At 39.1% G+C, this 15345-nt stretch overlaps 1 protein-coding gene across 1 annotated transcript in view; it reads left to right on the top strand.

Moving 5' to 3' along the window:
• LOC117432294 (basement membrane-specific heparan sulfate proteoglycan core protein) overlaps nt 1–15345 on the top strand; it is a 196923-nt gene that overhangs the window by 97191 nt on the left and 84387 nt on the right. The window contains exons 30-33 of the mRNA XM_059002103.1: nt 5485–5558; nt 6660–6727; nt 6985–7125; nt 7370–7561. Of these exons, the coding sequence (XP_058858086.1) occupies nt 5485–5558; nt 6660–6727; nt 6985–7125; nt 7370–7561 (475 nt within the window). The remainder of the gene's footprint in view (nt 1–5484; nt 5559–6659; nt 6728–6984; nt 7126–7369; nt 7562–15345) is intronic.

Here is a 15345-nt window from a genome sequence, read left to right as displayed (position 1 = left end):
ATCCAGAAGAAACGACTGGTCACATATCTCTGCACGTCCTTTTATTTCAACTGTGTCCGTTACCACACCTAGTACAACAAAACCCATTATGAAAACTCCAAAGTTGACGACACAACCACATAAAAGACTTACTGTAACAAAGGTGCAAATTACTCTTTCTAGAATAACTACGGTATCCCCACTCAGACCACTTAGGACTACTACTAAGATGGCTACCATTCTGCCTCCCAAAAAGTTATACAATAACTATAAGCCAAACATCACTGCAAAACCAAAGTCGGAACAGCAGATTGTACCACCAACAACTAAAGCCAAGACAGTTACCAAAGTGCCTCAAAAGTTGTCAACCACCAGGCCAAAATCTCCACCCAAGCCTTTAGTCACACAAAGAAGAATTCATAATATTTCAAAAAAGACTGTAAAACCAACAGTAGCAACAAAGCCTATTACTAAAAAAAGACAAGTAATAAAAACAACTTTGGTTGTGACCAAACCTCCGGTTTTAAAGAAACCCTTTACTAAAGCCTCGAGACAGAGGAGTGCTTGGTCCAGAGAAACTGGAGAAGACTACAGCACGGTGCGACCACTGCCGTCACCACCTGTCAAGAGAAAGGTGAAGCATGGATTACCAACTACTGGCACTGTCAAGACAACAATCTCCAAGAACCGTCTCAACTCGAATGGCAACGGGCACACAGGCAAACGCCCGAGTACTAAAAAGAAAAAGCAGCCCAAGCAGAATTCAAATGCAGTTGACCTTCTCAAATTGCTTCAAGGATTACAATCGCCCAAGAAAAGACAACAAAAGCAGCCTTCCCTTCATATTCTTCTTGGAAGGCTTGCCATTCCTGTAAAAATTATCCCAGATTATTGAGTTATTTTGAAAAATTAACACTTAGTTCATGAATTTGTGTGTTTTCAGTTGAACTTCCATGTTTTATTCACAAAGTAGCTTGGAAAAGGCATCATGATAATGTTGCGTGTGTGTTGTTATCCTACTCATGAATGTTTCAGGTGCTGTATTAATAGACTTGGCAGCCAATTCATACATTTGCCATCATATATCTAAAAAGCAAGATACTATAAGATGTTGAAAGAGGTTAGACCTACTAAGATTCAGGGATACCGTGTCCCTATTTACAAGGATTGGGTAATTGAAGCCAAGGGGCTATTTGGTCAGTCCCAAGTTGTATTGAGGTTATTGAAATTAATGCATGACATCAGTGGTAACATTCTTGCTGTTCTTTGAAATATGTCGGCTGGATCTTTAATGTCCACAGAGCAGACAGCACCTCGGGTCATCTCAGCGACGGAACCTCCTGCAGCACAGCGTTCCCCAACATTCCGAGGCATTAGTTGAGCTCTTGCTTAAAGGGAAAAGTCTTCCCCCCCCTTGTTTTATTATTAAAATACCAGGTGCCAGGAGTTTACACCATCCAGCCCCTGGTAAATGTGTTCTGAACTGAACGCACTTATCACTGCATCCCACCTGTAGGTTGACTAATGCATCTTTTAATGGAGGAACAATGCCTCTTTAGTGGAGGAACAATTTATTTAACGTCAAACCCTGGCTCCTGATCATTTGAATAATGCACTTTAATTAAGTGTAATTCTGAAACCCAGGACTGGATACAGGGATAGTGTTTGTTTCAAGTGATGCAGCCAGACACAAACTTGCATAGCTTACTGGCACTCCAGTAGCAGTCCCAGCCAGGCCTGGCCAGGAGCAAAGGTCCATCAAAGTCTACCTCAGCTGTTCCTGTCTTGTCCTTCCAGACTTCACAACGTAAGAAGTTCAGGTTTTAACAGGTTAACAGGTTTTATATTTGGGATCTATACAGTATCATCTGCCAAGTCTATGTACAGAGGGTTATTTGATTGTTGAAGTCAGTCAAGTAATTCTAAAAACTACCTTACATTTATTTATTTTATTTTTTATCTAAAAATAAATATGAACTCCAGGCTAATTTGACCACAGTTTTAGTGTTATACAAGCAAAGCTACTTACATATTTTAATATTATGTAGTATCTACATCAAAGTTAAGAACTCTAGGCTTTCACAGCTTTTGCATGCCATTTTAGTTTAGTTCTTAGTTTAATATTTTCTAAAATATTCCCTGCCCGTACAATTCCACCATCAGTTTCTTAGTATGACCATTGCAACGTATTCGTCTAAAATGTTTTCTACAGCAATTTTTATTGTTTTGTGTTTAATAAACATAATTCTTATCTTTCATTTTTGATTGTCAGTTGCATTTGTATTGTCCATTTTGATAAAGCTATTGTATTAAAAGATTTAACATTTTTAATGCTGTAATAAAAGTATTTTCAAAACATATATTTTGTTGCTCTGTACTAGTCAGAGTTCTGCTGGAATGAACAATTTAGTTTGAAGGGGAGGCTTCAAAACGCTATAATAAATATAATGGTTAGGACTTCCTGAACATTTCAATGTTAAAGTCCATTGCACAGTAGATAAGTTTTGACAATTGTTTTGTAAATATGTATTTTACATACAGTATATGTACATTTCTTAGTTTACCTTTCACAATAAGTCTATCTACCATATAAGAGTGATTTCATTGATTTTGGGCTGATTTTACAGAGTGGAAATTCATGAAACGATTGAATGTTCAGTAGGGCTCCTGATGTTCCGGAATTAGGCATTGGGAATGGGAAAGTGTTGTCTTTTTCTCCTCACCACTCCGGTTTTGTGGGTTGTTTTGTGTTTTGTTTTTTGCACTACACCCAGCCAAGTTGAGTTAATTCATCATGTGACTTCACTCGCGTGTCTGTGCTAAAACTCAACATGGCAACTGCATCAACAAAGAAGAAAAAATGCAATATTTCAGAAAAAGACATTATCTACATGAGCATGGTGGGATATTCCCGAAGTAAGTAAGCTAAATTAATTGTTTTTTTCATTATTGTTTAGCTTATTTATTTCCACTCTACCTGCATCTACTAAAGCTGTAATTAGCAATGTTAAACCATTTTTAATTAAATTATATTATCCGATGATGAAGCTCCACGCTATTTTTCTTGCTTTACAGTCCTTGAAGGAAACTGGTCGCTTTACTGTGTAAAGGATGTAGTCACTACACTACACACCGTTTGTTTCATAAAGGCATTCTGTCTGGAGTCACACCTCTTGTTAAATTTTGCAAATAAGGCAGAATTAGCAAAGAAACCATTGGGAGAATTCATTATGTATTAGATTAAAGGGGGTGCTATGTAAATTACAATCTGGTGATACACAGCAGTGAACCAAATGATGTTTATAAACATTATGACATGTAAGTGTCTTCAGGTGCTTTACTTACTATTACAGCAACAAGAGTCTGATTACAAATCTTGGCTTTAATAAAAAAAAAAAAAAAAAAAAAAAAAATGTGGTAATTATTATTTTTTAACCATCAACATTATAGTGTTAAAATTCCATGTTTTAATTATTAAAAAAATTAAAATAAAGTGATGAAAAATGGAATTGGTCATTTTGGAAAAAACTGAATTTGCTGTTGCCCAGAATGGAAAATCAGTAGCCCTAGTTCAGGTATCTGGTGAGCAATGATGCACTTTTGTTTGGTTTTGTTTTTTTCAACAGTTAAGGATAACTGATGAAGTGTATCCCCAGACTTGCTTTCTAGACAGATGAAGCATATGCTTTAGTAGTCAAATGGTTCTTACGTATCAAAAAAGTGAAAGCGTTAATTGGAAACCCAAGAACTTTCTTTCACCAATCAGGAACTCTGTAAGTGGGCACTACCTCAACATAGATGGCCGCGCCACATTGAGATAAAATGTCTAGCTTTAATTATTATTGTCTAAATACTGGTGACGATGCTTGCAGACATATGGTAAGCTGTAGCAAACCTGTGGTCATCTCTTGTTTCCTGTATAGTATAAATTACTCAATTGAGTTCAAGTTTGTATTGGAATAGAGCACTTCCTGCTTAAGTATTCACTATTGCATGACACAAAGTGTGAGAGAGTGCTTCTTGGAGTCCCGTTTTTTAGTTTCATTGATGTACAGCCTGGTTTACAGAAGAGCTTCATGTGAACAGGTAAGGGAACTTTTAACCCCACTAAGCCTGCAATGTGCGCTATCCACTGTTTCCGCTTTGCTAAGCTTTGGGATGGGGCTTCACACTGTATTTGCTGTGAAATGTGTATTTCTTCGTCATCAGTTTTGTGTCAGAATTCAGAGACTTGTGGTGGGGTTGCTTTGGAGTAGTTGTGTTTGTTGATGTTTTGTACTGGGAATTGGAGTTGTTCCACTTTTAAATGCTGGCAAACTGAGCTAACTTTATATTAGTGTTTGGTGTTCAGATTCCTTCAGTTCTGTTGTACAAAAAGACTTTTGTTATTATTATTATTTGTTTATTTAGCAGACGCCTTTATCCAAGGCGACTTACAGAGACTAGGGTGAGTGAACTATGCATCAGCTGCAGAGTCACTTACAATTACGTCTCACCCGAAAGACGGAGCACAAGGAGGTTAAGTGACTTGCTCAGGGTCACACAATGAGTCAGTGGCTAAGGTGGGATTTGAACCGGGGACCTCCTGGTTACAAGCCCTTTTCTTTAACCATTGGACCACACAGCCTCCTAAAAAGAATTCTCAATAATGGAATAGTTCTGAACTTTGTCGGGTGGGAATCGGTGTCTTCATTGAAAATGAAATGGAGTTGGAACATACCAGCCCTCTGGCACGTTTACACCCAGGGGTCACGTTGTATTATAACTCAAATGTAGCTGAAATATACCACTTGCTGTGAACAAACTACTAGCAGACAGACATTAAAATGCTCTGTGTTGCACTGTTAAAGACATTGGCTATAATATGAACAGAGTACAACAGTAGCTGCTCAGAGTGTAAGCAACTGCTGTTGCTGTCTCTTATCTCCTTACAGGTGTGTCGTTGTGCAAGTAGGACGTGTCTTCTGTAGTCATCTGTTCCTGTATATGTGTATCCATGTATGCTTATGAATGTTGGGACAAACCGGTGCTTTCAAGGGTACTGCAAGGGGCATTGATATAAAGAAGAAACCTTCCTTTTTTGTTTTAATAATGTGTTAATAATGTTTTTACTGCATGTTAAAGGGCACTGTGTTTTATGATTTACAAACATGATGCATGATAGTACTCTGTAGTCCTGGCATGGAAGAGATGGATGTCAAAAAGGCTTCAATTTAGTTTGGTAACAGTCCTGACCCACTGTTTGATTAAAACTCAGTGCTTCGTGGGATTACCCCATAATTATCACTGTAGACAATAAAGGATAAAACACAACCACCCTTCTATTATAATTGACTGCATACGACTGAAGTTTAAATAATAAAAAAAAAGGTGTTAGAGACTCTTAACCATTTGTCCCAACCACCCACCAAAAAACTATCAAGTTGTGACTAGAATCATATTATCCATCATAGATGCAATGATCCTTTGCAAGGAACTGCTCTTAACTGTGGAATGTCTGTTTAGGTGTGCTGCAGGGTACTCTGGGAATCCACTCCTGGGACGGCCGTGCAGCAGGAACGGGAATAACAACGGGAATGGTAACGGCAGTATCTGTTTGTCGTGTTTTTAAATGATTCTGCGCCCCCATGTGGGAAGCATAGTGTCGTAGTTTTCAGTGGCTTCTAGGGACGTGTGTTGGCTAGTTCCTTTAACCCAGTGGTGCTAACTTGTAGGGGTAGAATGACTACTTGCTAGTCTTGAGTAGTCAAAGTAAAATAGTTAACTATATATATTACATACGGGGTATATATTATGTATCAGGTAATGTCTGGTTCTCTGATTTATACTGTTTTCTAACACTTTGCTGGTGCTTTATATTTTAAAACATCTTTTGAATGTTTAAATAATTAATGTTCTGAAAGGGCATTTCTGTGTAATGGATTGCAAATCTTACTGTTTAAACAGCTGAATACAGTTAACACTCACATTGCTAGTTTGCCACTAGAGTACACTTTAAACGCACAAAAACAGGACTGTTTACTGCTGCTTTGAAATCGACTGCCAGCTTCTGAAGTTCACTGTCACTTTTCTTGTCGAGTGTTCGATGCTACTTGTGGCTCTTTCAGTCCATTCCAAACCAGCACCTTGTTTCAACCAGCTCCTGAATATCGAGTTTCAATTCAGTAATTAAGGACGTGTGTTTAAACAAGGACCTGGAATGGACTGAGAGAGACACAGCTTTAAACATGCAAATCATAAGCAAGGCCCATTACATATCTTTTTGTTTTATTTAAAGTTCTATTTCCTGTGAATGCTACTGTAACAGCGGTCTGAGAGACAGTGTAAACGACTGTACATTAAATAGAAAGCCTTGTATCGCATATTTATATACCGAACGTTCCTGGAATAAATCTGTAGGTTTTTGGATGAAATTAATACAAACTGACCAAATAGCGTTTGTAAAAAAAACCAAAAAACAAAAAAAACAGGAATATACAATTTGTAAAATCTAAATGACTTTTTGACGATAAGTATCTTTTGTTAATGTTTTAACAGATACAGAAATTTTTGCTAATTTTATAACTACTCTTCCAATGTTTATAAGCAATGTTGTATGACATTTTAGATAATAGTCTGGATGTTTATATAGTTGGTTTTGTCTGTCAAATATAATGCTGATTTCTTATTTCTCGGTTTAGATTGCCGTTGTGACCCCAGAGGAAGTGCTAGCGACAGATGTGATGCCAATGGTCAATGCCTCTGCAAGGCAAGGACATCTCTTTGTGTTTAAACTTGCATTTTAAATACATTTAATCTCTTCTTCCTCCCCATAGTTTGTTTTCCATACATATGCAACAGCTAACCTGTATTCTCATTTTGTTTTCCAGAAATATCAACTATTTTTAATTACCTGTGCATTTACAACGCCTGTCTAATCACGAGTGTGACTGTGCAGAACAGTGGTGTCAAAGGTGGAATATGTAGGAGATTTGTTATAAAACTCCTGCTTTGTGTTTCTTGCAGATGCACACAGAGGGCCCTACTTGCAGTAGCTGCAAACTTGGGCACTTCCACCTGAGTACTGCTGTGCGGGAGGGCTGCCTACCCTGCTTCTGTATGGGAGTGACTCAGCAGTGTATCAGCTCCTCTTACTACAGAGACCTGGTGAGAAGGGATAGAATGGGGTTTGAGAGAAGGTTGGAAACTCGTTGCATGAAAGTTTAAGAGCTTGCCGAGGTGAAAACTTTAAAATTAAAATAGTTTCAAAAACTGTTTTAATAGGTATTCTTTAGGATAAACCAAACAAGCTCAAAGCCAGATGAGGAAATGTGTGATTTTAAAATGGATACAATGGGAATTGGCTTTGACCTGTCTGAAAACCCTCTTTACCTTACCTTTTTTACTTCAGATTTCCACCTCGTTTTCTCCCGGAAACTTCCAGAACTTTGTCCTGGTGAACCGGCAACGCAGCACACGCATCGTTACTGGATTCTCAGTGGAAATCGCCACTGACGGTACTCAGCTGTCATACAGCCGCTTCGGACAGCTGGGCCAGGAGGCATTGTATTGGCAACTTCCAGAGAATCTCCAGGGAGACAAGGTAGTCTTCAGCAGCACTTTAGCGTATTAACAGTGCTTTGCTGTTTCAGTGGCTCATGTTAACTCTCAACAAAGTAGGCATGGTTGAAGCTGTGCAATTGTGGAAACCAACTTAGGTAGACAAACGTTTCAGATAATGGGTTTCATCTGGGTTAAAACAGGGATAACTTGGTTTACCTCCAAGTCATGATGTGAAACTTCTTCCATTGCCATTGTCTATACAGTTGAATCCAGTCACACTTCACTCAGGGTTTGAATCCATTTGAAGAATCTGCTGAAAGCTCAGCAGTTTTGATTTAATTTTTTTAGGGAAATTCAGAAGTTAATTTAACCAATCGGATGCCGATATTCGCGATAAATCAGCCACAATACAATGGAAAATGTGCGGCTTGTCTGTGACAGTTTTATTCAGCGTATCAGTCTGTTACACGGCAGACACGTTGAGCAATGGTCCTGTCTGAACTTCTGAATTAAAGGAAGTAAAAGGTAAGGGGACTGCTTTTTAGAAAGCTGAAACCGTTGCTTCTTGAGGTCTGCTAGTTTAAACATTCATATCTATAGTGTGGTGCTGGAAAGATCTACAGCATACCTGCATGTATGAGGGAACTAGTGATAATCTTTACTAATAATTAGAAAAAAAAATACTTTATCTTTTTTTTAATGCATTTCAATAGGTGTGGTAATAGAGGCAAAGATTAAGCATTTAGAATCTTGACTAGACACAAATGTGCATGTAAAATATACCTACAAATAAAAAAACACTAATCAAGGTTCTTATTATGGGATGGTTTTAAACATGCCAAGTATGTTAAAGTTTAAACAGGTTTATTCTTAGTTTACAGAATCAAGCATCCCAATTTTCAGCAGCCTAAAATCATAGATGTGACTTTCTCCATTTTACGTTTTTTCTGTGTGGCTTTCTACTGTGTCTGGTTCTTCAGAGGGAGGCTTTCTTTGCCCGTATGAGGCGGGCACACAAGGTAAAACAGCGTGTCTGGTTTGTACTGATGTTTCTGTGAGCCTGGCTTTGGAGACATGTAGAAGCATGTGTTCCTTACTGGCTGCATTTCCATGCCTTGAGTCTGTTTTCAGATGCCAAACCAAGGTTAATTTTCATGACAGTTTCCTTTCAATTGCTTGAGTCAGATTACTGGGTAATTGTCGACCTCAAACCATGAGCATGCTGTCTGCTAGCAAACGCATGTTTGGAAATGTACTTTTCAGGTTACACCCACATATCATTAATTTATAGTGCCCTCTAAACATTAGATCAAGGACCTGAAGGCTAGGCAGTGCAGTGGACTAATTTGCAAGCCTCGGCTGTATTTAAGAGAGATTTAAAAGGGCAATATGGATCAAAATGATAATTCCCTCACCAAATGTGTTTGTACTGGAGCATGTCTGAGGGGAAGGTATACAATGCATAGATTGTACTGGAGCATGTCTGAGGGGAAGGTATACAATGCATAGATTTCTCGAGATGCTTTTGAGGGTTTGAAAGTCTGATCCACACCTGAGAAAGTATAGCGGTGTTTGTTTTTTCTTCACCCTAAATGCTTGTACAGGACTTGTCTTGCATGCAGATTGTTTGAGCTTTATATTGTATATCAAGCCTTGACAGAGCCTTTTAAATGAGTAATATTGTAGAAAGATTTCATGTATGAAAAAAGCTTGAGCACTACCTGTACTGCAAGTGTGTTTATAGTACTTGTCAAGGAAATATTATGTGAACCCCAAAACCAGAAGAGGGCTTAAAGCCATTAGGCTCCTCTTATTATCCAGAGATTCTGTTTTCATTTGACTCTCAGACACTTAAACGGGACTAAACACATTATGCCAAACTACAGTGCTAAGTTTACACCTTGTATTTTTTTTCTTAATGGAAAAACAAATGATCAATCTAGGAAAAAATATTCAGTGTGTTAATTCAAGGATCCTGATGCAGTCCATAGTTATTTTATTGATAGATTAGTAGCATTACCAGTTTATTTTTCCCTTTTTAGATTAATAGTAATAATGATTTGATAGCCAACTTCATGGTGAAAATATAAGACGACACTAATAGTGTGGGACCAGGGGGTTAGAATGACTTTCACAGCAAGAATGATCTTGTTAGGAACACTCCAAGCCTTCCTGCTGATTCGAATTGTGTAGCGGGTTAATCCATTTTACGCTTTACTAATGAGCCCATGAATTGTAGGTGTGACTAAAACTTGGAATGGTTATCCTATGTTTACGTCCTTGTGATTCAAACAAAAAACGCATAGCAGTGAAGGTTCTTATCAAGATTGTCATCACTTTGAGGTAATGTGCATCACATGAGCATGACAATTGAAGCCAACGAGAGGTAGGTGGATTTTAACAGGCTTCATATGGAAGCCTTCATGTCAGGCAATGTTGCATCTTACCAGTAATAAGGTACCTGCTGCGTTTATTAGAAAGATTCAACTTTGACTGAGGAGCAACTGAGGAAGGATGCGGCCGTGTGGAATTTCATGGACTCCATTGGCTCCATGGGAGAAGCTCATTCAAGGTCAAAACGGTCCCTCAAGGTATCGGAGACACCGCATGGCCCCACATTACTGGCATGACATAATTGTGGGCTGAACTGGAAGGAATGTACAGTAGAACAACCATTCTAATACATACGTAACAGTAGTAATTATCATCGTGGCGTTCCGCAATGAGTTGGCATGATCGTTTTGAAGACCTAACAGAAGCATGTTGACTTTTGTGCCTTGGAAGAAACTCAGACCCCTTGCCCACTGAATGCGATAGTCATTAGTACGTTTGTGTGTTTTTTCAGTTTTATTGCTGTGAATGTTAACCAGTAGTCTGTGAGAAAGGAGACTGGCAAACCATTTATTTGCAAGCCGCTTGTGGGTATTTCCACCTGTTTCAGCAGTGATGGGTGTCCTCCAGTGTTGAGGGAAGGCAAAGCTTCTGCTTCCTCAGTAAGACTTCCACCAAGACATATGCATGAGACTCATTTCAACATTGAAATGTTTGGTCATGAATTAAGTAAAATATATATTTTTGTATAACTCTGAAATGTACATTATTTTTCAGTTTTTGGTAACCTAAACTTTTTTTTAACCTCTGGCAGTTTACCGCTTACCTGTGTACCATTTCAGGTTATTCACTGGACTTGAACTGCTTAAATTTCAATAAAAACTGGAAAAATGGGGGTGTTCTAAAACTTTTGACCGGTAGTGTGTGTATATGTGTGTGTGTGTGTGTGTCTATATATATATATATATATATATATATGTATGTATGTATGTATGTATGTATGTATGTATGTATGTATGTATGTATGTATGTATGTATGTATGTATGTATGTATGTATGTATGTATGTATGTATGTATAATTTTTTTTTTTTTTTTTTTTTTTTAATTCTCAGTTTCCCATTTGTGTTATATTGCCCTTTAATGCAATGTTCTGAAACTTTTTTGGTTTAGTTTTGTAGTTTAACAGAATTTCCAGTAAATCCAGTAAATCGCCCAGTCTTGTCGACTGCTTGGTGTAGGGCTGTGCTGATACTCTCACTCGTACTCATAATTGCCTTTAAGAAGTATTTATCATCCGGTATTAAATAAATCAAAACACGTCCATTTATTAATTTCAAAACCAGAAAAGCTGTCCTTGAAATTTTTTTTACTGCAGTACGTCATCAATGTCAGCACACCAGATGAGAGGAAAATTTGCATCCAGTCAGCTTTTAAAACACTCAATGCAGAAGTTAATTGCCATTGACTGGTATTCAGATGTAAAGGTGAGGAAATAGGTGTGTTTTTTTTATTTAATACCTGCCGATTTTTAAATACTGCTTAAATGCAATTCCGAGTATCAGTACAAGTATCAGTACACCCCTAGCATGGGGAGATATAAAACCTGACACCACGCATGACTACCACTACTGCTGCTTCCTTTCTTGCATGACTGCATGCATCTTCCCTACTGCTGCTTCCTTTCTTGCATGACTGCATGCATCTTCCCTACTGCTGCTTCCTTTCTTGCGTGGCTGCATGCATCTTCTCTACTGCTGCTTCCTTTCTTGCGTGGCTGCATGCATCTTTGTTACTCTAGAGCACCTATTTTGTTTTCTTCTGCCTCAAATGGGTGATGCTCTTTCACCCCCACTCTATACAGTCCCTGTCCAAACTGGAAGAGATAAAGCAGCTTGACGATCAGATATGGGCGCTCATCTCCAACTTTTCATCCAGCCAACCCGCCTCCTCTTCCTCCAACCCTCAGCCACTAGCCCCAGCTGAGAGCAGAACTTTCTCTCGGCCCGTCTTCGTGGGTCCTGCTGGCCCACCAGCCCCCCCTCCTCCCCGTGCTACCGCACCCTCTGCTCCTTCTCCTCCATCTGGCTTCTCTTCCTCTTTCTCTGCCAGAGCTCCTCTGCCGCCCTCTCTTCTCTCTGCACCTCCTGGCTTTGCTTCCAGGCTCACAGAGACTGAGGTATGTGTTTATCCACAGCCCTTCACAGAATCCAGTAGGTGGACTGAACAAAATGAGCACTGTCTTTCATTGTTATGCAAACGTTGTGTGAAAAACGTAATGTTTTATCTGTAGTAAATGATCAGTAAAAAGTACAATGCTAGAATGTATATTTTATTTTTTTCACATAGAGTATTAGAATACATTGGTGTACAATGAAGAAAATAGTATATATAATGACCCTAAGTGGGATGCATAGGTAATGTTCAGCCTCACTCTTCTTGCCTTGGGTAAATCATTAAAATACAAATGCGTAGTCTGGAGTATTGTTCTGTATGTTTTAAACATATACAGACGTGCTCAAATTTGTTGGTACCCTTACAGCTCATTGAAATAATGCTTCATTCCTCCTGAAAAGTGATGAAATTAAAAGCTATTTTAGCATGTATACTTGCATGCCTTTGGTATGTCATAGAATAAAGCAAAGAAGCTGTGAAAAGAGATGAATTATTGCTTATTCTACAAAGATATTCTAAAATGGCCTGGACACATTTGTTGGTACCCCTTAGAAAAGATAATAAATAATTGGATTATAGTGATATTTCAAACTAATTAGTTTCTTTAATTAGTATCACACATGTCTCCAATCTTGTAATCAGTCATTCAGCCTATTTAAATGGAGAAAAGTAGTCACTGTGCTGTTTGGTATCATTGTGTGCACCACACTGAACATGGACCAGAGAAAGCAAAGGAGAGAGTTGTCTGAGGAGATCAGAAAGAAAATAATAGACAAGCATGGTAAAGGTAACGGCTACAAGTCCATCTCCAAGCAGCTTGATGTTCCTGTGACAACAGTTGCAAATATTAAGAAGTTTAAGGTCCATGGAACTGTAGCCAACCTCCCTGGGCGCGGCCGCAAGAGGAAAATAGACCCCAGATTGAACAGAAGGATAGTGCGAATGGTAGAAAAAGAACCAAGGATAACTAACAAAGAGATACTCCAAGGTGAAGGTACGTCAGTTTCTGATCGCACCATCCGTCGCTTTTTGAGCGAAAGTGGGCTCCATGGAAGAAGACCCAGGAGGACTCCACTTTTGACAGAAAAACATAAAAAAGCCAGACTGGAATTTGCTAAAATGCATATTGACAAGCCACAATCCTTCTGGGAGAATGTCCTTTGGACAGATGAGTCAAAACTGGAGCTTTTTGGCAAGTCACATCAGCTGTATGTTCACAGACGAAAAAATGAAGCTTTCAAAGAAAAGAACACCATACCTACAGTGAAACATGGAGGAGGCTCGGTTATGTTTTGGGGCTGCTTTGCTGTGCCTGGCACAGAGTGCCTTGAATCTGTGCAGGGCACAATGAAATCTCAAGACTATCAAAGCATTCTGGAGTGAAACGTACTGCCCAGTGTCAGAAAGCTCTGTCTCAGTCGCAGGTCATGGGTCCTCCAACAGGATAATGACCCAAAAACACACAGCTAAAAGCACCCAACAATGGATAAGAACAAAACATTGGACTATTCTGAAGTGGCCTTCTATGAGTCCTGATCTGAATCCTATCGAACATCTATGGAAAGAGCTGAAACTTGCAGTCTGGAGAAGGCATCCATCAAACCTGAGACAGCTGGAGCAGTTTGCTCAGGAAGAGTGGGCCAAACTACCTGTTAACAGGTGCAGAAGTCTCATTGAGAGCTACAGAAAACGTTTGATTGCAGTGATTGCCTCTAAAGGTTGTGCAACAAAATATTAGGTTAGCGGTCCCATCATTTTTGTCCATGCCATTTTCATTTGTTTTATTATTTACAATATTATGTTGAATAAAAAATCAAAAGCAAAGTTTGATTTCTATTAAATATGGAATAAACAATAGTGGATGCCAATTACTTTTGTCAGTTTCAAGTTATTTCAGAGAACATTGTGCACTCTTCGTTTTTTGTGGAAGGGAACCAACAAATTTGAGCACGTCTGTATTTCAGAAACTTTTTACAAAGGCGTGTTGGATTGTAAGATGCAAAGCATGTACTGAGAAAAAAAGAGCAAATAGCCAAATATCTTGAAATGGTATTAAGTGTTGTGACACGATGTGGTGTTTCACCGACTACCGATGTGACTGTTTTCAGACATATCGGCAGGTTTTACCTGCACCTCGGGAACAAAGGCAGCCGTCCACAAACCTTATCCCAGGCCTGCCTCTGTCCCCCCGAGGCCCCAGGCCTGTTGACAGTGACAAGGTAGCACCGGGCCGCTGGCCTGCTTGCATGGAGTGGTGCTTTGAATACGTATGAAATGGGTAACACATCTTAAGGATGTACGTTCGTGTGATATGGAGTGCACCATGAGTTAAAGTAAAACCAGCTCTGTTGAAGAGAACCGCAGAGGTGATTACCTTGTATCTGCTCAGAAGGGGTTTAACCACACCCTGCCATGTGTAGTGTGTAGTCAGTCAGTGCCGGTAATCTGATTTTGTTTCAACACCTCTCCATAGGAGTACTCTTGGGCAGCACCAAGAAGAGCTGGTTAATTGGTTTTGTATGGTACAAAATACTAAAATACATGATATTTGGGCCATCTACAAAAATGTAGATAATTGCTAAATAAACATTGAAAAATAGAAGGCTGAATTATAATGTTTTTGCATGAGTCGATGCTGTACAAAGTGTTTTATAAAACACCATATGACAAATAACCCACTGCTGCAAACATGATTACAGACATGTTCAAAATGAGTTCCAACACTGACCTGGCACAGGACACTTCACAGGGCACTTGTGTGATTGGGCCTTGGCCTGTCTGGATAATTTACATGGAAAGCCTCTGCTGCCCTACAAGCACTTTGCCCATGACTTGAATTCATGAAGGCTCAACATGTCTTCAACACTGAATGTATTCCTGTTTACTTGTAAAACTGTAAACATTTTTCTATAGTGTGTGTATGAATCTCAATGTATTGTACACGTGTACGTCCTAATGATAGAATTCAGGTGTCTTCTGGCATGTCCTGGGAACCGTACTGCTTGTTTGAGGGATGAATTCCAGCCCTGTCCTGCCAATTCTTTCACCTGCTTCAGCTTTGGTTATGCTTTGTGGACTCTAGCTGCAATTCTCTCTATCTCACTGCTCTTATTCCTCCTGTGTCCCAGTATGCTTTGGTCTACAAGGGTCTCAGCTTGCTTCCTGATGGCCTCTTCTACTGGCAGCTCCCACAGCACTTCAAAGGGGATAAGGTAAAAGACTATGCATGAACCAATAAAGCCATGTTTTAGAGGTTAAGTTACATATCCAGATACTATATATTTTCAATAGAGGTTGGCATAGGTACCCACTGTAAAATA

This window comes from Acipenser ruthenus, chromosome 27 (genome assembly GCF_902713425.1).
Source record: "Acipenser ruthenus chromosome 27, fAciRut3.2 maternal haplotype, whole genome shotgun sequence".
In the NCBI taxonomy this organism is placed as follows: domain Eukaryota; kingdom Metazoa; phylum Chordata; class Actinopteri; order Acipenseriformes; family Acipenseridae; genus Acipenser; species Acipenser ruthenus.
This window is presented reverse-complemented; position numbering and strand designations above follow the sequence as displayed.